The 23958-nt window shown below is 43.3% G+C and overlaps 2 protein-coding genes across 9 annotated transcripts in view; one reads left to right on the forward strand and one right to left on the reverse strand.

Annotated features, from left to right (window-relative positions):
• The window catches only part of RSPRY1 (ring finger and SPRY domain containing 1), a 42292-nt gene extending 40676 nt beyond the window's left edge, over positions 1-1616 (reverse strand). For 2 of the 4 annotated variants that reach the window (XM_045891069.3, XM_064581587.1), the window contains exon 1: positions 1244-1611. The gene's annotated coding sequence lies outside the window, so the exon portion shown is untranslated. Of the gene's footprint in view, positions 1-1243 lie in introns of all 4 variants that reach the window. The other 2 variants (XM_045891070.3, XM_064581588.1) reach the window with 2 other exon arrangements.
• Positions 1617-1863: 247 nt separating this feature from the next.
• The window catches only part of PSME3IP1 (proteasome activator subunit 3 interacting protein 1), a 35124-nt gene continuing 13029 nt past the window's right edge, over positions 1864-23958 (forward strand). Inside the window, exons 1-6 of one of the 5 annotated variants that reach the window (XM_045891074.3) lie at positions 1864-2084; positions 2659-2865; positions 12804-12945; positions 13466-13564; positions 13969-14090; positions 20248-20381. In XM_045891074.3, coding sequence (XP_045747030.1) covers positions 12819-12945; positions 13466-13564; positions 13969-14090; positions 20248-20381 — 482 coding nt within the window. In that variant the 5' untranslated portion in view covers positions 1864-2084; positions 2659-2865; positions 12804-12818. The remainder of the gene's footprint in view (positions 2085-2658; positions 2866-12803; positions 12946-13465; positions 13565-13968; positions 14091-20247; positions 20382-23958) is intronic. The other 4 variants (XM_045891077.3, XM_045891076.3, XM_045891078.3 and 1 more) reach the window with 4 other exon arrangements.

Below are 23958 nucleotides of genomic sequence, written 5' to 3' on the forward strand. Positions count from 1 at the left end.
CAAATTTCAGCTGTCAGAGAAAAACTTTCTGGAGGAAAAGACTATATTATAATGCCACCTCCTGCCAGCACCATCAGAAGTTCAAAGTAAATTAAAACTCTGAGAGCAAAACCCGGAAATCCCTCCACTCCCATCTAAGCAGGGGCCACGGGTTTGGATCATACTATGACCTAGAAAGCCCGGAACCTTGAGGTTTTCAGTACAATATGGCTCCCAGCACCATAGGTGTTCAACAACTGTATTAATGCTAATCCCTTTTACATCTACATACTGCTTTACAGTTTAGACTGTGCCTTCACTTTCATTCCTCAACCCGTTTGGTGGTAGAATCACAGTACTTTACTTTCCACAGCCTGTAGTTTGGAAAGTATCTTCACACACTGCGCTATTTTACAGAAGAGACCCAAGATTATTACGTTACGCATCTAAGAACCCGTACATGGTAGGTGAGGTGCCTGGACAACTACGGGACTGTAGTCACTAATAAGACACTTCCAACCTTTTTAAGTTCAAAGTACAACACTCCAGGGAGAGCAGCCTCATTCAGACGGTTCTACAGAATAGAACTGGACAGTCTCAGTGAACCATCTCTGCCTCGCTCTCCCTCCCCAAAGACAGGGAAACTGAGGCACCAGGTAGGAACAAAAGCCTCATCTAGAGTCACGCAAGGAGCGCTGTTGGGACAGACTCTCCCCCCCCCCCAACCTGCACTACACCCAGAAACAGCTGAATCCTGTGTTTAAGACACAGGTCGGTCTCCAGAGAGGAAAACCCTTGCCGTTACCGCTTCCCTCTCACTATTCCCCACCCGGGCTTTCCTACAGATGGTGGTCTCTGCTTTCCAGAACAGATCAGCAACAACCTCTCCCTAGGGCCCTTACCCATTTTTCACATCGGGCCTCCGGAGTAAAAGAATCCGCTAGCTCTGGCTCCCAACTCCTAGTCCCTGTCTCTGAGGGGTCTCTCGACCCCAAGGCATTTCTATGTCTCCCAGGGGAAGGTCCGAGTCGCACCCGTGCCACCTAAACCTTAAACTCCACAAAAGAAAACCCTTCCAACGCCTCCTCCAGTTACCCCTTCCGTCCAGGACACTCCTGAGGAGCACCCCTAAATATCAGGAACCTCCCAAGAGCTACCTGCCTCTCACCTGGCCCCTTTAGCCGCGGCCTCCTCGGAAGAGCGACCCCCAACAACCTTCGCCGGTCACGAACCCCCTAAAGGGGGAACACCCTCTTCCAGGTACCTCTTCAGGCGCCTTCAGCGCGGGCCTCAGTGGAGAACCTCCGGGCTGTTTCCTGGGCTCTGCCCAACGCCTCCCGGGCCCCTTCCCGGAGTCTCCCCCGGCCCCAGTCCGGTCTCTCCGCCGCAGACCCGGGCGGCTGTTCTCCTCCCTCACGGACGTCCCCAGCCCTCGGATTCCCCCCCGCTCCGCGTCCCCAGTGGTTTCCCAGAGCAGCGCGGCCGGGCTACGGCACTGACTTCTCCAGCTCCCGGGCCCACCCGAGGGAGGGGGCGGCGGCGGCGGCGCGACTCCTTTGTGACAGGTCCGAGAGAGCGGTAAAGATGGACGCGAGGCCACGGCGCTGCCATTACGCGCTGGGCCCACCCCCGCTTCGCACCGCCCCTGCCCTCCCTCAGTCCCCTAGGAAACGCCCCTTCCTCGGTGGCAAGCCCTCTCCCTGACAGCCAGTCATCTTTCAGGGAAGGTACCACGTGATCACACGGCCCGCCCCGCCCCTCAGGCGCGAGCTGGCCAATCCCCTTGCTGAGGTGCGAATGGTCCAATCAAGTTTCTCCGGCTAGCTTTCCGGACACCGGATTTCCATCTGTCTCCTGGGGAGGAAGAGGGGTGCGGATTGGGTTACGCCGCCGGAAGCGGGGCGGAACTTTGTTGTGGCGGTGAGGAAGAGGAAGCCCTGAAGGGTCAAAAGGAATACAAAAGCAAAGGCTATTTTCTTTCTTTTCTTTTTTTCTTTCCTTTTTCTTTTTTTTTTTTTTGTCCTAAAGAGCGAGCGGTCTTAGCGGTGGCGGTTTGGGGTGGACGCCGCCGAGGTGAGGGGGTCTCGCCTCCCGCACGCTGGTAGGTGAGTGCGGCCTGGGCCCTGGCCTGGCAGAGAGACCTGGGCTCAGCTTCTTCGCTGAGGAGATGGGGGCCTACGTTTAGTGTGAAGTTTAAGGCCAGGCCGGTTCTCAGTCTGCGCACTCGCGCAGTGTTCTGAGTCACTGGGGCCAGGGGCTTGCTGGGGCCCAACCTGAGGGGAGCCGAGGGCGCCCGCGGGAGGGCCTCCCAGGTCGTGTGGGGGAGCATCCCGACCTTTTCTAGCGGTCTTGGGACTTCGGGCCTCTTGTCGTTTCTGCTAAGTGGGACCACCCAGGCTCCAAGGGAGGAGCGGGCTTTCTCGCAGGGGTCTTGGAACGGCTCTCTACTCAGGAGATGTGGGAGTGCCTGGCTGGAAATCGTTGAATCACAGAACGCAAGTGTAGGATGGGAAACACTTCCTGTGGACTGTGGACCGTTTGCTGTGCTCAGTGCATTTTCTTCTAATAGATAACAAGCCAGCGTGCTCGTTTTGCAAAAGAAAACTTAGGAAACTAAGACCGAGGGTTGAAGGATCTTGTTTGAGAGTTGTTTGCCCACGTGAATGTCTGTGCACACAGGTGTAAATGTGGAGACCTACTCGTTCAGAGCAGTGGTTCTTAATCTAGTACAAAAACAAGATCATCTGCGGCCCGTTTAACTGCGGATTCTCCGACCCTACCCCCAGATTGTCTGACTGAGTAGGTCTGGAGTTGGGACCCAGGGAAGCCAAGTGCGGGCCTGGTGGTCAGAATTCCTCTAATGACCTCTTGTGTACCAGCTGTGAGGTAAGATTTGTTCGTTCGTCAGCTGTTTGGCTTATTGATATGTTACAGGGACCCCATAAAATGGTTTGGAGGGCACTGCTTCTGAAATTCTTGAAAGTAATCAGTGTTTATACTCCTTTTTGTTACAAGGGATTGAGCTGAGATAAAGGCAACTTTTACAGTCTTTCAAATAGAGCATGAGAAGAGCTGTTAACAGTTTATACGGGTCTGAGAGCAGAGGCTGGCCAATTATTTTTCTCAGCTGAAGCGTTGGTGCCTTAATCCCTTACAACCAGGAGGAACTATGTCATGACCATTTACCTGGTTAGCAGTCTTCCCTTTCTCCTTCTAAGAATCTTGATGTTTGGTTAGAGTTAAGCCGCTGCCTCAGATACTGAAAACCACATAGCTGGTAAGTGAAGTAATTGTAGTGTGTAGTTCTGCCATGGCTCCATCATACTGTAATTATGTCCTTGGGGCAGCTGAATTAAATAACTTCAGTGTGCTCACTATTGATCACCTTTTGAAAATGCTTTGTCTTCAATTCTTAAATATGGTCAGTTTCACTCTTTATTGTAGGATATGTATTAAAGATTGTGCTTTGTTTTTGGTTTTCTGCATTTTCATGACATATACAACTGCGGATGTGTTTTTGTTGGGTTTGGTGTTTTATCAGACCTTGAATTTGTGGATTAGTGTCTTTCATTACTTCTGTGAAATTCTCGGCGAGTTTATATGCATATATTGCTTATACCCCTTTGTTTATCGCCTTTGCTGATTTAATGCAGAGTCCTTCACTCTAATGTCTATGGCTCTTACTCCCTTTTTATTTTTCCATACTACATCCTGGATAATTTTTTCTTCATTATCAAGTTATTTCTAATCTGTTATTACACTGAAATCTTAAATTCAGTTACTGCGTTTTTTGGTTCCTGAGGCTCTATTTGGTCCTTTTTCAAATGTGCCGTGCTATTGTTTTACAGTTTCTTATTCTCTGCTGTTAATTTTGAGGCTCGGTTTTTATTTCTTTAAACACAGTAAGCATTGTTTTATAGCTGTGTGTGTTAATTCCACTGTGTGAATTCCCTTTGGGTTTATTTCTTTTGCTCAGTATTCCTGCTGTTTTTCTTCCCACTTCACCTTTACCTTGACGGTTTAGTTCTTTGGGGTACTAGGTTGAGATGGAGAAGGAGGTGGCTATCAGACTCTATACCCTTTGTGGACTCCTGGCTTTGACTTTTGTTTCTGTTGCTTCCTAAGGGCATCAAAACAGCAGTTTTCAAGGTCAAGGTCAGAGAAATCCTCAGTGTGAAAACCAGTTTGAATATTGGGCTTAATTTCTGGTATCACCTTTTCTTGGGTTTTGGCCAAATTTTTTACTATCTTGTTAGCTTCTCTGTTTAAGAATTATTTAAAAAATTTCTTCCAGGTTTCGTTTGTTTGTTATCATGGAGGTAGAGGATTGGTTTCAACTACTTAGCCTACTATTTCTGGAAATGAAAGCCCCTCCCTTTTAAATTTTTTTTTTTTTTTTGTACAGAGGGAGGTGGAGAGGGGCAGAGGGAGGGGCGGGAGAGAGAGAGAGAGAGAGAGAGAGAATCTTAAGCAGGCTCTATGCCCAGCGCAGAGCCTGCAGGGCTCAATCACCACCTGAGCCTAAATCAAGAGCCCTACACTTAAGCGACTGAGCTTAAGGTGCCCCCTTTCATTTTGATTTTGGAATGCGAAATTTGTGATTTCAGGGAATCTTGAGTTAAAGATCATTTTTCTCTGTATACCTGAAATTTCCACCACTGTTCCCTATGCAGTGTCCCAGCCGCTGTCAACATTCAGCTTCCCTGATGCTTTTTTCTAGTCTTTTGTGAACTCCTCAGTGCTTAGCTTCTATTTATTCTCTTACAGCATTTAACCTCATTCTTCTTTTCCTAAAATTGCATATGTGCCAACCTTATCTCTTTTTCTGACTGCAGGTTCCTCATTTGTTAAAAAGTAGAGTGCCGGTTGAGCACCTAGCACTCTGTGCCTTGCACATAATAGATCCCCTGTCAAGATTTACTTCAGCAATACAACTGAATGAGTTAGTTGGCCTCGTATGGGTTGTGTAATGCAAAGCCTTTTTTCCCCTTAAATTCGGGCTTAGGGAGGAGTTACACAAAGCCTAGTGGGGTGGAGGTGCTGGGGGGAGGTTCCAAAGCCAGCCCAGATGGTAAAATAGTGTATAATCAAAGCTACTTTCGAAAATCTTTTAGGGAGGCACCATATTGGATGTAGGTATACGGGCACAGCAAAATTCCAGCATGGCCAGGTTTTCCTCCAGCTTTGAAACGGATGTTGTTTTTCTTCCTTTGAGCCTCAGGTGAAGTGGCTGGTCTGCATTTAGGAGTCACAATGTGTGAAAAAAAAACAACAACTGAAATTAGAATCCTATATAGAAAGTGCTTATACTCTGAGAGGCATACACAGACTGGGGAACTGAGGATCCGCCAAGGGGATCAGTATTTTAAGTTCTCTTTTTCTTCCAGTGCATATAGATGAACTCAGGGTAAAAGCACATATGATGAGACTGTTCTTGTGCTATGGAAAGCTAAATGTATATATATAGGTTTGTTTAAAAAAAATTTTTTTTATTGCATGTGGTGTTTTTTTTTTTTTAATTTATTTGACAGAGGGAGCGAGAGCAGGAACATAAGCAGGGGGAGTTGGGAGAGAGAGAAGCAGGCCTCCCGCCGAGCAGGGAGCCCAATACGGGGCTCGATCCCAGGAGTCTGGGAACATGACCTGAGCCAAAGGCAGACGCTTAACGACTGAGCCACCCAGGTGCCCCGCCTGTGTTTTTTTTAGATGCATTTAGATGTTTTTTTAGAAGATTACTACAAATTGCGCTTTATAATAAACATTTTATATATGAATGAAATTGCTTATGCTATATGCTGATGTTTAGATTATTTTAGTCTCCTTTGCTACTGGAGTATGTTAAATAAGCCTTAGTGTTAGACTGAGAATTACTTTGTCTAGTAATAAATGCTAGTAGTGTTCTCTGTTAGTAGTTGTCATGCTCTGAAGTTTTAAAATATAGAGGGAAAGCCCTCTTGATCTGAATTACCGTGGCTTGGTAGAAGTGACTTCTGGCCTGAAAGCTATCTATTTGGAATATAGTTGAGTTTGCCCGATGGCAAATTCCTCTTAATTGCTGTCCTGCATTTTGAAGTCCCATGTGACTTAAACATCAGGATCAAAATGTTGGAAGGGCAGTACTTAAGTATATTTACTGACAAAGGAAAGTAGATTGGCCTATTGTTTTTGCTAACCAAAGAGAAGCTTTATAGCACCATAACACAGAAATCGATTCCCCCTGGTGTGTTTTATACTACAGTCTATCTAATGTTAGAATTAGGAGGGGGTAGTGGCCAGTGATGTAAACACTTAAGTAGTCTGCCATCACAGAATTCAATTCTGTAGGAAACCAGATCTCATTAACTTGTATCATGGCACTAGGTAAATGGAATAATTTTTCAAGTCAGCAATAGCAATTACTTTGGGGGTAGCAACGTAAGTTTTCTGTCTTGTATAGCATGTGGTGTAAGACACTGAGCCCATTTTGTCCCACCAGCCTGGAAATTAAATACCACAGTCTCCAGTACAGACACCAGAGTGCAGTGTTTAACAGTTACTTTGGCTTGAAATAATAACTTTGTTGTTTTTGGCTGTCAAGCAAATTTGAAAACTATGTTCTTTATTTGTGTCGGTTTGAAACTTTTAAGTTTGGACAAAGTGATTTTGGTATGGTTTTGGTTTTCCATGAATTCCCTATTTGAAGAACTTAAATAATCCTTTTTAAAATAATGTAATGTTTAGTTTGATAATTAGACTTGAATCACCTCAGAAATAAAAAAGCTATGTGAGTAAAGGAAAATTGACAGCATGTATTTTTTTTTTTTTTTTTACAATTAAGCACACTGAACAAAATGAATATTCCCAGTGTAAATCCTCTTCATTCCTACATGAATCTTTATAGTTCGATCCCAGACTCCTGGTTTTCTGTTTTTTTATTTTTTATTTTTTTATTTTTTTTAAAGATTTTATTTATTTATTTGAGACAGAGAATGAGAGAGAGAGAGAGAGCACATGAGAGGGGGGAGGGTCAGAGTCAGAAGCAGGCTCCCTGCTGAGCAGGGAGCCCGATGTGGGACTCGATCCAGGAACTCCAGGATCATGACCTGAGCCGAAGGCAGTCGCTTAACCAACTGAGCCACCCAGGCGCCCTGTGTTTTGTTTTTAATTATTCTAGCGAACGAAGGGGAAAAATAAAGAGACTTGTGAAAATTTAGCTAGGCAGTAGGAATTAGAAATAAACAGTTTAATTTCCAGTTTTTGCCTCCTTCCAGAGGAGGTAAATGAGCTGCAAGTACTCATCACCTCCCTCTTGCAGAATAAACAACCAATGAAAATTGAACTCTTCAAAGAAGATGCTTTGTGTGGGAAATACTTATTCATCAGTATAACAGAGCATTTTTTAGTCAGTTGAAATTAAAGGAAAGTAGGGAGGAAGAAGACATCAATTACATAATATAGGAAAGTGATTTAATTTTTGGTTGTGTGTTTCCAACTGCCCAGTTTTGTCATGTTTGTTTTTAAAGATTTTTATTTATTTGTCAGAGAGAGAGAGCACAAGCAGGGGGAGCAGCAGAAGGAGAGGGAGAAGCAGGCTCCTCACTGAACAAGGAGCCCGATGTGGGACTCGATCCCAGGACCCTGGGATCATGACCTGAGCCGAAGGCAGACGCTTAACGACTGAGCCACCCAGGCATCCCTGCCCAGTTTTGTCATGTTTGAATAGCATTCCCTATGGGACATAGAAGCTTGAGCAAATACGTAATGTCTACCATTTTCTTTAACTTACATTGGACAATACCTCAGAGTATTCATGTGAGATCATTCTTTCCTGCTTAAATTCTTCGAATCCTCTTCATGGTTGGTTTATTCAATAAGTATTTATTATCTGCCTAATGTATGCCAGACACTGTGCTGGATACTGTGGATACAAAGCGCTGCTGGAATAGTCACAAACGACAAAACACAATGGCTAAGTGCTGCAGCGAGTTACAAATGGCTTGAGTAGGGGCGAGAGTAGAAACAGGGAGGCTAATGGAAGCCTATTGCAGTAGCCCTTGCTGGATGAGGCCCTGAAAAGAAGAGATTAGAAAGGATTCTTCTCTTAAAAGAGAGCATGGATTAAAAAGAGGTCATTATGAGATAGAAACAGCAGAACTTGGTGACTGGTGAGATGCAATGAATTGAGGGAGAAGGAATCTTAGGTTCATGGCTGGGTTTTCAGCCTGGGAAACGGGATTGATCCGTATTTATGCCCTTCATTGTTATCTCTTACCTGTACTATTCACTTTGGCAATTCATTATATACACTATTATCTGGTATTAACTAGTGTAAGAGTACTAACTCTTCTATTTATTTATTTTTTAAAGATTTTATTTATTTGTCAGAGGCAGGGGGAACAGCAGGCAGAGGGAGAAGCAGGCTCCCTGCTGAGCAAGGAGCCACATACCATATGGGACTCCATCCCAGGACCCTTAAGGCAGATGCTTAACCAACTGAGCCACCCAGGCGTCCCAGAGTACTAACTCTTTTAAAGTTGATTTCCTCTCTGCACCCCATAGAATCTGGCACAGTGGTGGACATAGAGTTCAGCATTCAGCACAATGTCCAGTTTATTTAAAATGAACTATTAATAAAACAGTAAAATAGAGAACCACGCTAAAGGGAAAATACAGAATTACCTAATTATATATACATGTAAGTTTTTCCTAATTTCCCTCCGTTTGATGTGATCCCTTTGTTTACGTATTATCTAGCTAATCCCTATGTTTCTATCACTGATCTATTTCCCCCCCACTCCTTGAGTGCAGACGGAATTTCTCTCACTCTTGTAACTGGTCCAGGGCTTCGCTTGAGTGCTTTGTAGTAATGGCTAACTTTTCAAAGCATTTTTTAAGTGCGTGTCAAACACTATGCTAAGTGCTTTGCATGAATTACCTTGTTTATCCTCACAAAAGCTCTCTGTTGTGCCAGACTGTTTTAATCCCCACTGGTGAGTGCATCCTGTGGACGAGGGAACCACGACTCTGAGGACTTAAGTGACTTGCCCAGGGCCTACAGCTTGTAACTGGCAGAACCAAGGTCTCTGGATTTCAGACAGAGTGTAGTATTTATCATTACCTGTGCTGCCTTGTGTAAGGAGAGCAGCACAGAAGGTACTTGTTATATATACTGGGGGGATTGGATTAGGTCGTAGTGAAAGGTGTGTGAGGTGAAGCTTGCTTCTTGGCAGTGTGTATTTGACAGTGACATTTTGAATCCTGAAAAAACCTGGATATTTCTGGAGAAGGAATATCCTGAACATTATCCAGAATACTCAGGAGTATGGCCACTTGTTCAGGAACATTCCTGTCCCTGTCTCTGACCTCTCCTAATATAGAAAGATGACCAGATAGCCAGGAGTGCCGCTGGGGGCGTGGAAGGCAAGGGGGAGGGAATGACGGTTGAAGCGCTGGGGAATGAGGCCTATGGAAGATGTGCAAAGTGTAGGAAGAGAGGATAGAACAGTCTGTATTCTAGTCTTGTACCTTTTAAACTCACAGAAATTCATTGTAATTAGGTTGGCCATCTAGCTTGTTTTATTTATTTTGAGATCCAGGGAATATCAGGATTATTAGCTTTAAAGAACAGACTTTCCTAAGTGTTCGTTAGTTTTGACTCTGTTTTCAGGAAACCATCCCTTTGAGAACAGTAGTTTCTGTCAAATTCTAAAGCCATTCATTGTCTTTCAATTTCCTTTTTTCAGTATGCTGCTTTATTTTCATTTTCGTTTACCATCTCTGATTCCCGGTTTTCTCCCTGTGGCGTGAAAGATGGTTAACAGCACAGACTCAACCCTTTGGGTAGAAGTTGAATTCTAACACTTAAGAGGAAAGGATTGATGAGAAAGAAAATAAGAATTTCTTGGAATCCTATAAGTTTACCTTTTCCCAAAATTGATTGATAAGTGTTGGGAAGATTGTTATTTCTCTAGAGTTTATATTTCAAATTCAACCCCTTTTGCACATGTGTCTTGAAGGCTTTGTCCCTTGCGTTTCAGGGATTTTTGTTAAAGTTAAGTGAAGATAGGTTCTTCCTTTTCCAAAAATTCAGCAGGCCGTGAAAATTAATGATTTTACTTTCTTAATTTTGAGTTATAAGAATAAATCATACAGTCTGCATTCTTATGTAGATGGAAGCATGTGAGATTCTAGGTTTTTTCATTTTGGCCTATTGGAACACTGCTTTCAATATTAACTAACGTATTTTTTTTTCTTTCATTTTTTAAAATGTACAATGAGAATGAAGAGATGCATTTAGTAGGAATGCCAGGGCATTGTCATATCCTAATATTTATTTCCCAGGTTTAAATCCTATATGCACTGATAAGTTCACTGCTTTGAGACACTATTATTTTTCTCCATTTCATAAGATTAAAAGAACTAAGGATGTTTGGCCCAGAAATTTCTGTGACAGATTAGGAGGAATGTGGGAGTTGTCTTCAGTTGAAGCATTGTTGCATTGAAAAAAGGATTTGGCTCCTTTTCTGTAGTCCCAGTGGATTGAACCTATGTGTGGAATTTAAAGGGAGACAGATTTCAGTTTGGTTTAAGGAAGAACTGTCCTACGGGTCAGATCTACTTAGGGAGTCAGCTGCCTGGGAGTGAGTGCATTGGTCCCTGTTGAAGTTTTAGAATATGGGTTGGATGAAAATCTAGGTATGTGTGGTAGATTCGTATGTTGGATGGAGAATCATATTAGGTGGGGTATAAGGACCTGCCCCACGCCGAATTATTTACCAGGAAGTAAGGGTGAGGGGAAGAAACCAGATAACCAATTTAGGGTGAGGGAGGAGAGCTGCAGCAGGCTAACAGAGGATAAGAAAGGAGGACATCGAGGGTCCAGTGTGTCTCTCCCACTCATAAGAGTCCCAGTTTAAGAATATGTTGGCTCTTATTTCGTAAGGCATTATTCTGCAGAAGTTGAGGAATTTTTGGCATGGTTAGCAGAGACAGAATAATTCTGTTTCTGTACCAGGCCTCTGGCTGGAGACATTGAATGAGGCTAAATCATAAGTGTCCAGGTTGTGGGCTTCAGGTGCGAACAATAGCTTCTGCCAGTGGATTTGGTTTTCTTTCTAGAAAACTTCAAAATTCTCTCTCAGGGTTGTTACATTGAACTAAATTGTAGCTGCAGGGGGATTTAGGCTGACACTCTTCTGTTGTTCAGAACGTTTGGATTTGTTTTCTCAGCTTCCATTTTCATCTCTATTAAGATGTTTACACGAACATTTTCAGCCTGGAATTTGGTATAGGAAGAAAGCTGAAACTGACATGTCCTTTTTCTCGAACCAGGATCCCAGGTTTCTGGGGAGGGGGATGGTGAAGTGGATAAGAGTATGAATTTTTTATGTCAGACCTGGATTTTATTCTCAGCTCTACCATTCACCACCTTTTATTACCTTAGAAGAGTGACTTAACTTATCTGGGCTCCCATTTCTTCATCTGTAAAGAGCTAATATTTCTCATAGATTAATGGGAGCATAAATGAGATACTTATATAAAAATGTATTTAGTGCATGGTAAGAGACTCAATAGATGGCAGCTACTTTATTTTTGTGCTGTCAGTAGACTTTTTTTTTTTTGTGAGACAGCAAGAGCATGAGTGGTGGTGAGGGGAAGGGCAGGGGCAGAGGGAAAGGGAGAGAATCTTAAGCAGACTCCGTGCTGAGTGCAGAGCCCAACACAGGGCTTGATCTCACAACCCTGAGATCATGACCTGAGCCAAAATCAAGAGTCAGACACTTAACTGACTGAGACACCAAGGTACCCCAATAGAGACTTATTTTTGTTACTAGAGATCATCTTGGAATGGACATTGAGTTGATGTACTAGTAGTGCAGAATATCTGCTTCCTTGTTAGAGTGTAATTCTATGAATAATATAACATGTCTGAGTAGAGAGGTTAATTCCACATTTCTTCAAAAGGAAAGAAATTAGCAAGGAAAAGCAGAAAGGCTTAAAAGGAGTAATGCACACTCTCATTATTTCCTTCTCCCTTCCTTCTGAAGAGAGGTTCAGGTAGAAGTATCTAGATTTGGAAATCTTGTGCATCAAGATACGCATAAAGTGGTTGAGGTCATTGTGGGAGTGAGAAAAGAGGAGGATTTAAGATAGACTCTGTAATGGCATAGATCTGTAGCTCACAGGAAGGAAGGTCAGGAAAGAGATGGAGGACTCAGTGTAGGCTAGTGCATAGGACATTGAACCTGAAGTTGGGAGGTCTGGGCTCTAGTCTCACTTTCTCTTCTCCATTTGGGGTTTGTGTGCCTCTAGGCATATCCCTTCCATGCTGTACAGACTAGACTTCATCTCCAGCCAAGACTCCTTGAATACTTGAGTTTCTCCATTTGGCATCCACTTGGAAACAATAACACGCAAATGGAGGTAGTGGAATGTTCCTGAGACAGGAATTTCAAGAAGGAACAATGTCAGATGTCACAGAAATAAAGGAAGATGAGATCTGAGAAAAAGATAGGATGCCCAGGAGGCCAATTTGTCTAGAGAGGGACCAAGAAGTATTTGCAGTGTCAGACTTACAATGGAACAGCATGTAAGGAGAATCATTCCAGGTCCTCTCGCTGACTTTGCAAATAACATAAATGTTAATAAAACTGCCTGATACAGTAGGAAAAATGCAATCATGTGCTTTCACCAGTGATCCATAAATGACTCAAAGATTTCTTGAGTTCAAGGTTGAAGGGAATTTTGAGGTAGTCTGTTGCTAGGTGAGACAGCTAAAGCTCCTTGTTTCTCTTTAGAATTTTAATTGCAGTTCTCACTTGAAGTGTTTCATTTGTTTTTTGTAGACTAATTGTTCCATTATGGATGGAGGGGATGATGGTAATCTTGTTATCAAAAAGAGGTTTGTATCCGAGGCAGAACTAGATGAACGGCGCAAAAGGAGGCAAGAAGAATGGGAGAAAGTTCGAAAACCTGAAGATCCAGAAGGTATATGGGCTTGTAGTCTGGCATTCAACGTAATGATCTCTAATCTTCCCAATAGCCTTGCGGAGTAGGTGCTATTGTCCTCACGTAGGGGGACTGAGGCTCAGGGATGCAGGAACCTATGTAAGGCCTCTGTGGCTGGGAGCAGAACCAGGGTGCTCACTGGCCACTCCACCTTCTGCCTTCCAGAAGATTCTGTTCCATCTGTACAGGTGTATGCAGGATGTGAGACACTGAGAATGTGACTGCATATAGGGTTGGGCTGGCCCCCCATCCAGTTAAACTGTCTCAGGCTGTGGGCCCTATTGACATTGGTAGTTGCCTTTGAGAACTGCTGGCCCCTCTCTGAGATCCAAAGGGAAGCCGTGGACTTTGTACTATTTTTGTGTTATCCTTGCCCTCAGATCATGCAGAGACTTGACTTTATCTTTAAAATCCTTTGTGATTCCAAAATAATGTGAAAAATTCTAAAGTGTGTACCTTTTCTTTCCCCTCTCTTCTTCCCCCTCCCTCTTCCTTTCAGAATGTCCAGAGGAGGTTTATGACCCTCGGTCTCTATATGAAAGGCTACAGGAACAGAAAGACAGGAAGCAGCAGGAGTATGAGGAGCAGTTCAAATTCAGTAAGCTTCTGAAAACAGTCCGGCACACTCTGCAGGGCCTTCTCGATGCACTTTTGTGTCATGCGACACTTTTTCCAACTAGCCATGGAACTGTCTTGATTATCTAGTCTCTAGACGTTCATTTGGTGGAAAAGAGTCAACCTTTTGCCTTCTAGACCACATTGAACATTTTTCTTTAGAGCTCAAGATACCCATTTTAATTCTCTGTGCTGAGGTCTGGTAATGGGAGAAATGCCTTGGTTTTATGCCGTGTTACCTCTCTGAAAGCCGAGGTCTTTACACATTCTTCTAATCCTCTAAAGGATCTGCTGCTTATTGGGGGGGAAAAAAAGGAGAAGGAAAAATCTTATTTAACTGTTTTCCCTTTAGCTTGCTAAGTGTTCCTTGTTCAATTATTTCCTCAGAAAACATGGTAAGAGGCTTAGACGAAGATGAGACTAACTTCCTTGATGAGGTTTCTCGACAGCAGGAACTCCTGGAAAAGCAACGAAGAGAAGAAGAACTGAAAGAACTGAAAGAATACAGAATATCCTTTGTACTTTGAGAGAAATCTGTACGGTGTCCGTTTTCTCATCAACGTCTGTGGATTTGAGTTTCTTCACAAATTGAATGAAAATAAGGTTGTTTTTTTTTTTTTAAAGATTTTATTTATTTATTTGAGAGAGAGAATGAGAGAGAGCACATGAGAGGGGGGAGGGTCAGAGGGAGAAGCAGACTCCCTGAAGAGCAGGGAGCCCGATGCGGGACTCGATCCAGGGACTCCAGGATCATGACCTGAGCTGAAGGCAGTCGCTTAACCAACTGAGCCACCCAGGCACCCGAAAATAAGGTTTTTCTACCTAGTGATCCCTGAGTTCCCTTTCAACACTGGTGTCCCTGTGACTGAATCACCGGTAGCGATTTATGCAGTTAGGTTGCATGCGAGAGTCTGTTGCAATCAAAAGTCCAGATCCTTTAGGATTAACTAAAGGCCTAAATCCTAATAGTACCAGGGTGTTTTTGCCTTATGGGATTAGACTCTGAAACAAATGGGCAATGCAGTAAACTCATCCAGGGGAGAAATTGGCTTCTGAGTTTTGTTTTTTTTAAGTATTTATTTATTTGACAGAGAAAGACACAGCGAGAGAGGCAACACAAGCAGGGGGAGCGGGAGAGGGAGAAGCAGGCTTCCCGCTGAGCAAGAAGCCCAATGCGGGGCTTGATCCCAGGACCCTGGGATCATGATCTGGGCCGAAGGCAGACGCTCAACGACTGAGCCACCCAGGCGCCCCGGCTTCTGAGTTTTAAAAGGAAATGTTCAGCAACTCTCCTGTGTCCTTATTAAGACCTTCCTTAGAGGTGTAGCTTGGTCTGTCCCCACAGAAGGGTAGAGAAAACAACAAAGATGACCTCACTTTGGCTCAGTGTTGCCTTCTCCTCCTCCACTTGCATGTCTGAATAGGCATCCCACCTAGATCTTGGCTGAGTCTGAATTCTCAATTCTGTGTGCCACACCCCTACCCTCGACTCATCACACTGCCCTTGCACCCCAAGTCTCTTCTTTTTCTGCTCTTTCCGATCTCAGTAATGGCACTCCTATGCCCCAAGGTGCCTGGGCCAAAAACTACCTCCAAAATGTACTCCAGATCTGTGCAGTTCAGCTCTCTCTCTGCTTCTCGGGACCACTGTGACCACCAAATTAGTCTCTGCTTCTGCTCTCGTCCTCAACAATCCATTCTCCAGACAGCAGTCAAAAGGAACGTTTGAAGACATATGTGGAATCATGTTACTTTCCTATTTGAGACACTTGTGGCTTCCTGTGGCAGTTACTTTAGTCTACATTTTCACCAGGCCCTGCGTGATTTAGGCCAACCCATCTTCCTTTTGCGTCTTGAACTCACTCCTTCGTGTTCACTGTACTCCAGCCTGTTGGCCTTCTTTATGTTCCTCTCAGAGCTTTGTGATTTCATTTCAAGGCCCTTATATTTGTTGTTGTTTTTGTTTTTTTTTTTGGCCTGGAATGCTCTGCCTTCAGATTTGACAAGGCTGGCATTTTATAGCACTTGGGTGTCAGCTCCCATCTCCCTCCCTCATAGAGACCTCCCCTAGGGACCCCTTCTAACATTTCACTGAACCATGTCACTGTGTATGATGTCACCTTTTTTTTTTTTTTTTAAGATTTTATTTATTCATGAGAGACCGATTCCCACTGATACAGAGACAGACAGAGGCAGAGGGAGAAGCAGGCTCCCTGCGGAACAGGGAGCCTGATATGGGACTCGATCCCAGGACCCCGGGATCATGACCTGAGCTGAAGGCAGACACTTAACCGACTGAGCCACCCAGGTGCCCTGATGTCACTTTTTAATAGTAATTTTCACTCCTGAAAAATCTTAATTTGCTTACCTCTTTACTGGTTTGTTTGCCTCTTTACTGGGGAATGTAAGGTAAGATGCATAAAAATAGGGACCTGGTCACAACTGATTTCCCTAGTGCCTGGCATGTAGGTTCTCAGTGTATATGTGAACAAAGTAATGAATGACTCTTAGGAGAGGTTAATGAAGCCACCATAGCTTTTTTCCTATGAGAAGGCTTATTGGAATATCTCAAGCTTATATGTTGAATAACCTCACTAGTGTGATTGAACAGGCTTTACCTCTAAAATTGACGATACGACTGCGTGTATGTGCTAGTTGGTATTTTTTTGGGAGCATGCAGTAGGTTCCATTAAAGAGCTACGTAGGAGAAGATGTGGACTGATTCTCAGGGATTTGGTTTAAATCAAGATGACTGACAATGGTTGAGATAAGGGGGCAGCATGATGCCAGAAAACCTTCTCTGAACTGGTAGCAAAAGACTTGGCTTCCAGTTCCAGTTTTCCTAGTGGAATTCTGGTATAACATTTAAGATTGGAAAGTCACACCTCAATCCCAACTGTAGGATTGAGGCTGACTCTTCTGGAGCTCTCCTCCCCCACTGCCTTCTCTGGTGACTCCAGAATAATAGTGTGCATTGATGTTTGCAGAGATGGGCAGATAGATGTATTGAATTGTGTCAGGCACCAGACTTTTTTCCCTCAGGAAATACGTTAATTATACCAATCACTAGAATAATGTCTTGTTTTATGTGCTTAATTTGGCAGGCTAGCAAATAAGATGCATCTCCCAAATCAGCATTCTGGAGAGTAGAGTTGGTTTGGTATGAGTGTGCAGGGCCCTTCAGTTTTCAGTTCAAAGGGAAGTATAAATAGGGCAGCAGTAAGGTGGAAGAAACTTTTCTGCCCTGCTAACATTACAGTACAACATTGGAGGGGCCCCAGGGGTATTGGCTTTTGTTGGAAACTTGGTAAGTTCTGTCTAGAAAAACTGAAGAAAAGCCTTCCAACCCACTGATACATAATGCACTAATCCTAGCATGCAGGTAGCCAGAGACATGTTGAGATAGGAACTGAAGGATTAGCCATTTGTTTATTGAAGCTCTAAATCAGGAGCTGGTTCTTGGCTTTGCTTGATTGTTATACCTTTTATAATGTGATACTTGTGAAGGCAGATAAGCTGTGGTTTGTGCCATATAAACAATAGAACTCTTGTTTTCTTCAGAGTATGTGAGTATATGAAAGCAATATTATGTGTTAAGAACTATGTAATTTTATTTTATTTATTTTTAAAGATTTTATTTATTTGTTTGACAGAGAGAGGACACAGCGAGAAAGGGAACACAAGCAGGGGGAGTGGGAGAGGGAGAAGCAGGCTTCTCGCAGAGCAGGGAGCCCGATGACCTGAGCCTAAGGCAGATGCTTAATGACTGAGCCACCCAGGCGCTCCAAGAACTATGTAATTTTATTTTATTTTATTTTTTTATTTTTTAAGATTTTATTTATTTATTTGACAGAGAGAGACACAGCGAGAGAGGGAACACAAGTGAGGGAGAGGGAGAAGCAGGCTTCCCGCTGAGCAGGGAGCCTGGTGTGGGGCTCAATCCCAGGACCCCGGGATCATGACCTGAGCCAAAGTCAGACGCTTAACGACTGAGCCACCCAGGCGCCCCGAACTATGTAATTTTAAAAAATTCCTCATCTAATTAATTCTTTGAGATATTTGAGGTGTGTTTGTGTTTTTAAAGCATTTTAGGGGGAGAGGAACTTAAGGGGAAAAATGGCTTATACTTTGGCTGTGGATCAAAAGTAATAATTTTACCCCCCCCCCCCCCGCAAAAAAGAAAAGGTTGGAGGCTTTTTTTTTTTTTTTCATTTTAAAAGAATAAAAAGTGAAGTGTTGGTTTTTGTTTGTATCCTACTATTATAAAAACGTGCCCCCTTTTTTGTTATTTTTTTTCCATTTTTGTATTATTTTTCAATATTAAGAATTCTGTAAGAGTTTATCCCTTAACAATGGAGTTGCAGGTAAAAATCAGCATGCTGGTGGTTTTTGGCATTTGGTATTAGAAGGATGAAATCTGATTCTTTCATTTTTATTCTAGAAAACCAAACATGTAATGTTAACATATTATCAGCTTTCATGTTGACTTTGAAACCATTAAATTGATGAAACTCAGAATAGTACTGAGCATTTTGCATAATCCCCATTGAATACTGCAAATATTTAAGATAACTGGTGCTTGCAAGAACAGAGTTAGTACCTGAAGAGTGATCAGAATTAGAATGTCCTTATTTCTGGTACCCGATTTTCTTCAGTGTTCAAAGACCATATACCCCTCTGCCCACCTCTTTGGGCTGATGATATCTGCTTCTTAGATTTCTTGGTCACTAGATGTCACTGTTGTTCCAGTAAGGCACTGCTGCCTCTTAAATAAAGAATTGCACCACATCCAAGACTTAAAGCTCATGCCTAATGGGTTGTGAGAGTATGAAACGGAAGGAGAGGAGGGGCTGGTGGAGAGAACAAAAGAAAGTGACAAACCTTGACAGCTAGAGATTGACATCAGGCCTGTAAGAAGTGATGTTACAAGTGAACTGGTTGTGCTTTTATTTATTTTTTTAAAGATTTATTTACTTTAGAGAAGGAGAGAGTGCAAGCATGAGCAGGAGGGGCAGAGGGAGAGCGAGAGAGGATCTCAAGCAGACTCCGTGCTGAGTGGGTGTGGAGCCCAGTGCGGGGCTTGACCTCACAACCCCGAGATGACAACCTGAACTGAAACTAAGAGTTGGACGCTTAACTGACTATGCCACAAGGCGCCCCTGGTTGTGCTTTTATTTTTTTTTAAACTTTTTTTTTTTAAAGATTTTATTTATTTGACAGAAAGAGAGACAGCCAGAGAGGGAACACAAGCAGGGGGAGCAGGAGAGGGAGAAGCAGGCTTCCTGCAGAGCAGGGAGCCTGACATGGGGCTTGATCCCAGGACCCTGGGATCGTGACCTGAGCCAAAGGCAGACGCTTAATGACTGAGCCACCCAGGTGCCCCAAAACTTTTTTTTTTAAGATTTTATTTTAGAGAGCAAGAAAGCACGAGTAGGGGGAGGGGCAGAGGGAGAAGCAGGCTCCCCGCAGAGCAGGGAACTTGAGGCAGGGCTCAATCCAAGGACCCTGGGATCATGACCGGAGCTGAAGGCAGATGCTTAACCGACTGAACCACCTGGGAGCCCCTGGTTGTGCTTTTAAAAACGTCTTGGGGGGCACCCGGGTGGCTCAGTTGGTTAAGCGACTGCCTTCGGCTCAGGTCATGATCCTGGAGCCCCGGGATCGAGTCCCACTTCGGGCTCTCTGCTCAGCAGGGAGTCTGCTTCTCCCTCTGACCCTCCCCCCCCCCATGCTCTCTCACTCTTTCTCTCTCTCTCAAATAAATGAAATCTTTTTTTTTTTTTTTTAAGATTTTATTTATTTATTAGAGAGCGAGTGAGAGAGAAACAGCATGAGAGAGGAGAGGGTCAGAGGGAGAAGCAGGCTCCCTGCTGAGCCGGGAGCCTGATGTGGGACTCGATCCCAGGACCCTGGGATCATGACCTGAGCCGAAGGCAGTCGCTTAACCAACTGAGCCACCCAAGCGCCCATAAATGAAATCTTTTTAAAAAATAAAAAAAAAAATAACGTTTTGGTTCATGTGTTGCATATGCACTGGGGTTTCTCATTAAAATCACATTGAAGAGGGGTTTAAAACCATTTCCTGGGCCTCTGGAAGTCCTCATTCAGTTTGGGTTTGGGACAGGGGAGGGACTCTGTTTTTTAATGAGCCTTAAGGTGCTTCTGATGTTGTCTTGTACCAGCAGAGGAGTTAGTCTTTGTGATGTCCAAGATTGAATGCCACTGTTGGTCATAGGACATTCTGCAAGATTTGATTTTACCCTTGGGCAAAAAAAGCAAATACTTAAAAATTTTCAGGGAAGCCACGTTTTTTTCTGTGGCATTTATATTTCTTAAGCTCTTTGCCTACCCCAGCAAGATGTGGCCCTGTCTTTGAGGAGGTTTTCTGACCATAACTCAGATTTTCACTGAGATTCAGAGGGAAAAAGTTTGCTTTTCTGTAATATATTTGGCTTGATTTGCCTTTTTCCTCCGTGGTTACCTTCATTTCTCTTCAAATCAGCTGGATATGACTGGCAGAATAAAGAAGAGAGGGCATTGTTTTTAATATAAATAGGCTAAACATTACATGGCAGAGCTGAAGAGCTAGCGGATTATATGTCTTCTCTTGATTTACCATTGTCCTGCTGTAACTTTTTGCTTAGTTTGACCCTTAACCTCTAACACAGTAATCTCAACAAAGTTGGAATTTCTCCAGAAAACAAGAAGGAGGTGGAGAAGAAAGTGGCTGTGAAACCCATAGAAACCAAGAACAAGTTCTCCCAGGCAAAGCTGTTGGCAGGAGCTGTGAAACATAAGAGGTCAGCCAGCACTCACACGACTCCAGTCTCCCTCTGTGTACTCTGAAATGCCACTTGTAATGGTGGCCTGAGCAAACGGTTACCTAAGCGGCAGTCTTGGTGACGTTTCTTTGGTAGCCCTACCTCTCTCTCCCCCTCCAGATTTGGTGTCTTCTATAGTCTTTGAGCCTTGTCTCTCTGATTATTCGTTCAACAGAGTAATAGCTACTCTTCATTGGGCACCTGTCATGCGGCAGGCATTGTGTTAAGTGCTTTCCATTGTGTTAATGATCTTACTCTTTCCACGAGTCTACACAGTACAAGTTTGATTGATTGAGAACCTTTGTCCAAGGTCACAAATAAGGAAAGGTGGATTTCAATATTTGAGCATCTGTTTCTAGGCAGAGGAGGGTAGTGAGTTGTGTGAAGGGATTTGGGTAGGGTCTTACGGGAGCAGGGAGGAGGAAACCCTTAGCTCCCTGGAGAGGGCCTGTGAGCTCAGGTTGGGGAAGGTAGGGAAGGCAGTAGAGGGAGATGTTGATCAGGTAGATGACTAGGGCTTTGATAGGCAGACAAGGGGGACAACATCCCGGGCAACGGGAGCAGTTGCTGCAAAGGCACTGTGGCCTTTGAGACCATGGAAGCTGTGACCGTGGCACAGACCTGACTGGGTTCCTTGCTGATTGATGTGGGGTGGCAGCACTGCCTAGAGGTTTTGATAAGTCCTGTCTTAGGTTCCTCCCCTGCTAAATCCTGAAATGGTGCCAAAGTGATGAAATCTGGTCATTTCAACTTGACCATACCGTGGACGAAATAATGTTAAGTGTGAGTGCAGTCTATTAGGAAAATCAATATGGCATATTGGCAACCAGCCACGTGTTTTCAAGGGAGAGCGTTGATGCACTCCTCTGGTTTGTGCACCATCCATCTGCTGTAGATGTTCCTAGGAACACTGCTTACATATAAAAATGTTGTCATGGTTTAGCAGTGGAGGGGAGGAGTAGCAGTAACCTGAAAAGGGCCAGTTAACGTGAGCCATGGATTATTCCTTTCAAGTTTTTTTGGGGGGGGGGCAGTGGGCAGAGGGAGAGGCAGGGGGAGAGAGAATGTTAAGCAGGCTCCACGCCCAGCGGGGAGCCCGATGCGGGGCTCCATCTCTCAACCCTGAGACCATGACCTGAGCTGAAATCAAGTCAGATGCTTAACTGACTGAGCCACCCAGTTGCCCCTATTCCTTTTAAGTTCACAGAAGCTTTCATGCCTGGCCCAGTGTCTTAGGACTTGGTCCTGGGTCAGTTCTATTGGACTTCACCAAGAAAGGGCTCTCTAGGTGGGCACTTAGATACTTCTCGGCAGTGTCTTGCTGCCAGCAGAATGGACATTATAACTGCCTCCCTTACTTAGTCCTTAGCTCACCTTTTATTAGATCATCATTTATTGTTGTTTTGTGTGGCAAGATGCTAAATGAGTCTCCTGGGGCAGGCGTTCCTCATCTAGCCAGGCCTGGGTTTATTCGAGTCACCCGGGACTTTGTTAATGTGGATTCTAGGCCTCTCACTAATTCTGGTTCATTAAGCTTGAAGTGAGGTCTTGGAGTCTAATCTTTCAGGTTGCATGGATGATTCTGGTGCTTGTGAAAGAAAGTCTGATGCCTGGTGTGTGCTTAGGACACGATCAACATGACTGAGCCTACCTCTGTGCTCTCTCTCCCTGCCATCTCCCTGCCCTGCCATCCTCACCCCATGCTTCCAAATCTGCTTGATCATTCTTCTGCATGTCTTTACTTTTAGCAGTTTCGGGGTGTGTGTGGGGGGGGGGGGTTGTTTGTGTTTGGTTTGGTTTTGGCTACCTATATAGGTATCCCTAAACAGTAGAATAGCTTGCTTGGTTTTGAACTTTATAAAAATGATTTCATTCTGTATATGATCTATGAATTTGGTTTTTCACTCAAATTGTTGCTGTGATTGAAACAATTTTGTGTGTGTATTCATGTATATATAGCTGTAATTCATTCATTTTCCTTGTCGTATAATGGTGCTTTATATGAGATACCAAAATGTGTTCTCTTGTGGATGCATGTTTGAACTATGACAAATGGTGTCAAGAGGTTTAGGGCATGCTTTGTTATGTATGTGCCAATGTTCCTCCAGAGCTCTGCTGTCCAGTATGTAGCCCTTGGCCACCTGTGGCTATCTAAATTTAAATTAATTAGAACTTAAATTTAAAATCCAGGTCCTTAGCCACACTAGTCACATTTCAAGTGTTAATGTGGCTAATTGCTGCCCTACTGGACAGCACAGATACAGCGATATAGAGTGATTTTGTAAAATACTGTCTCCTTGTGGTCTTAATTTGCATTTCCTGTTAACTGACATATTTTATATGTTGATTTGCCATTCATGCGTCCTATTATGTGGAAGGTCTGTTCATATATTTTGCCATTTTCCTACTGGGTTATTTGTATTTTTCTTTCCTTTTTTTTTTATTTGTATTTTTCTTAATGATTCGTAGGTTTGTTTTTTTAAATATGGTTCTGACTTTTTTCCCACAGTTTATAGCTTTTCTTTTTACCTTAATTAATTTTAAGGTGGTCAAATATATTTGATTTTAAGGTGGTCAGTTTTTTGTTTTTGTTTTGTTTTTTAAGTAGGCTCCACTCCCAGCATGGAGCCCAACGTGGGTCTCAAACTCACAACCCTGAGATCAAGACCTGAGCTGAGATCAGGAGTCGGATGTTTAACCAGCTGAGCCATCCAGGGCCCCAAAAGCTAATTTTCTAGCAACATTTACTAAATATTTCTACCTTTCCCCAGTGACCTTCAGTGTCACCTCTGTCTTAAAACAAGTTCCCAAGATCCATGGGTTTGTTTGGGAGTTCTTTGTTTTCTGTTCCTTGGATCTGTTGGACCAATACCACTCTGTGTAATTATTGTAGCTGTATAAAAAAATCTTGGTATCTGGTAGGACAAGTCCACTTACATTTTTCTTAGGGGTGTCTTGTCTACTGTTGGCCACTTTGTTCTTCCATATACATTTTAGATTTAGATACATTTAAATTTTAGATGTAGATTTTAGATTAAGTTCTTTAAGTTTATTGGAATCTTACTAAATGGCTTGATAAATTTATGGAGAGAACAGATATTTGTGGATGTGAGTCTTTCTACACATGACATATATCTACATTTATTTGTTTCTTTAATGTCATTCAGTAAAGTCTTAACAGATTTTTTCCAAAAGGTTGTGCATATCTTTTGTTAGATTTATTCCTAGGTGTTTTAGATTTTTTTGTTGTTGTTGCTGGTTTGTAAAAGTGCAATTGATTTTGGAGTATTTACATCTAGCCACTCAGCTCTTACTAACCTTAACAATACTCTTTAATAACTCTTCCTAACTTTTATTAGTGGATTCCTTTGAAATTTCTGTGTAGAGAGTCACTATCTGTGAATAATGACAGCTTTATTCTCTTATACCTTTTAATTTCTTTTTTTTTTTTTAAGATTTTATTTATTTATTTATTTGACAGAGAGAGACACAGCGAGAGAGGGAACACAAGCAGGGGGAGTGGGAGAGGGAGAAGCAGGCTTCCCGCCGAGCAGGG

This window comes from Mirounga angustirostris, unplaced genomic scaffold (genome assembly GCF_029215605.1).
Source record: "Mirounga angustirostris isolate CCGP_5_RB_7025 unplaced genomic scaffold, mMirAng1.0.hap1 SCAF_16, whole genome shotgun sequence".
NCBI lineage: Eukaryota > Metazoa > Chordata > Mammalia > Carnivora > Phocidae > Mirounga > Mirounga angustirostris.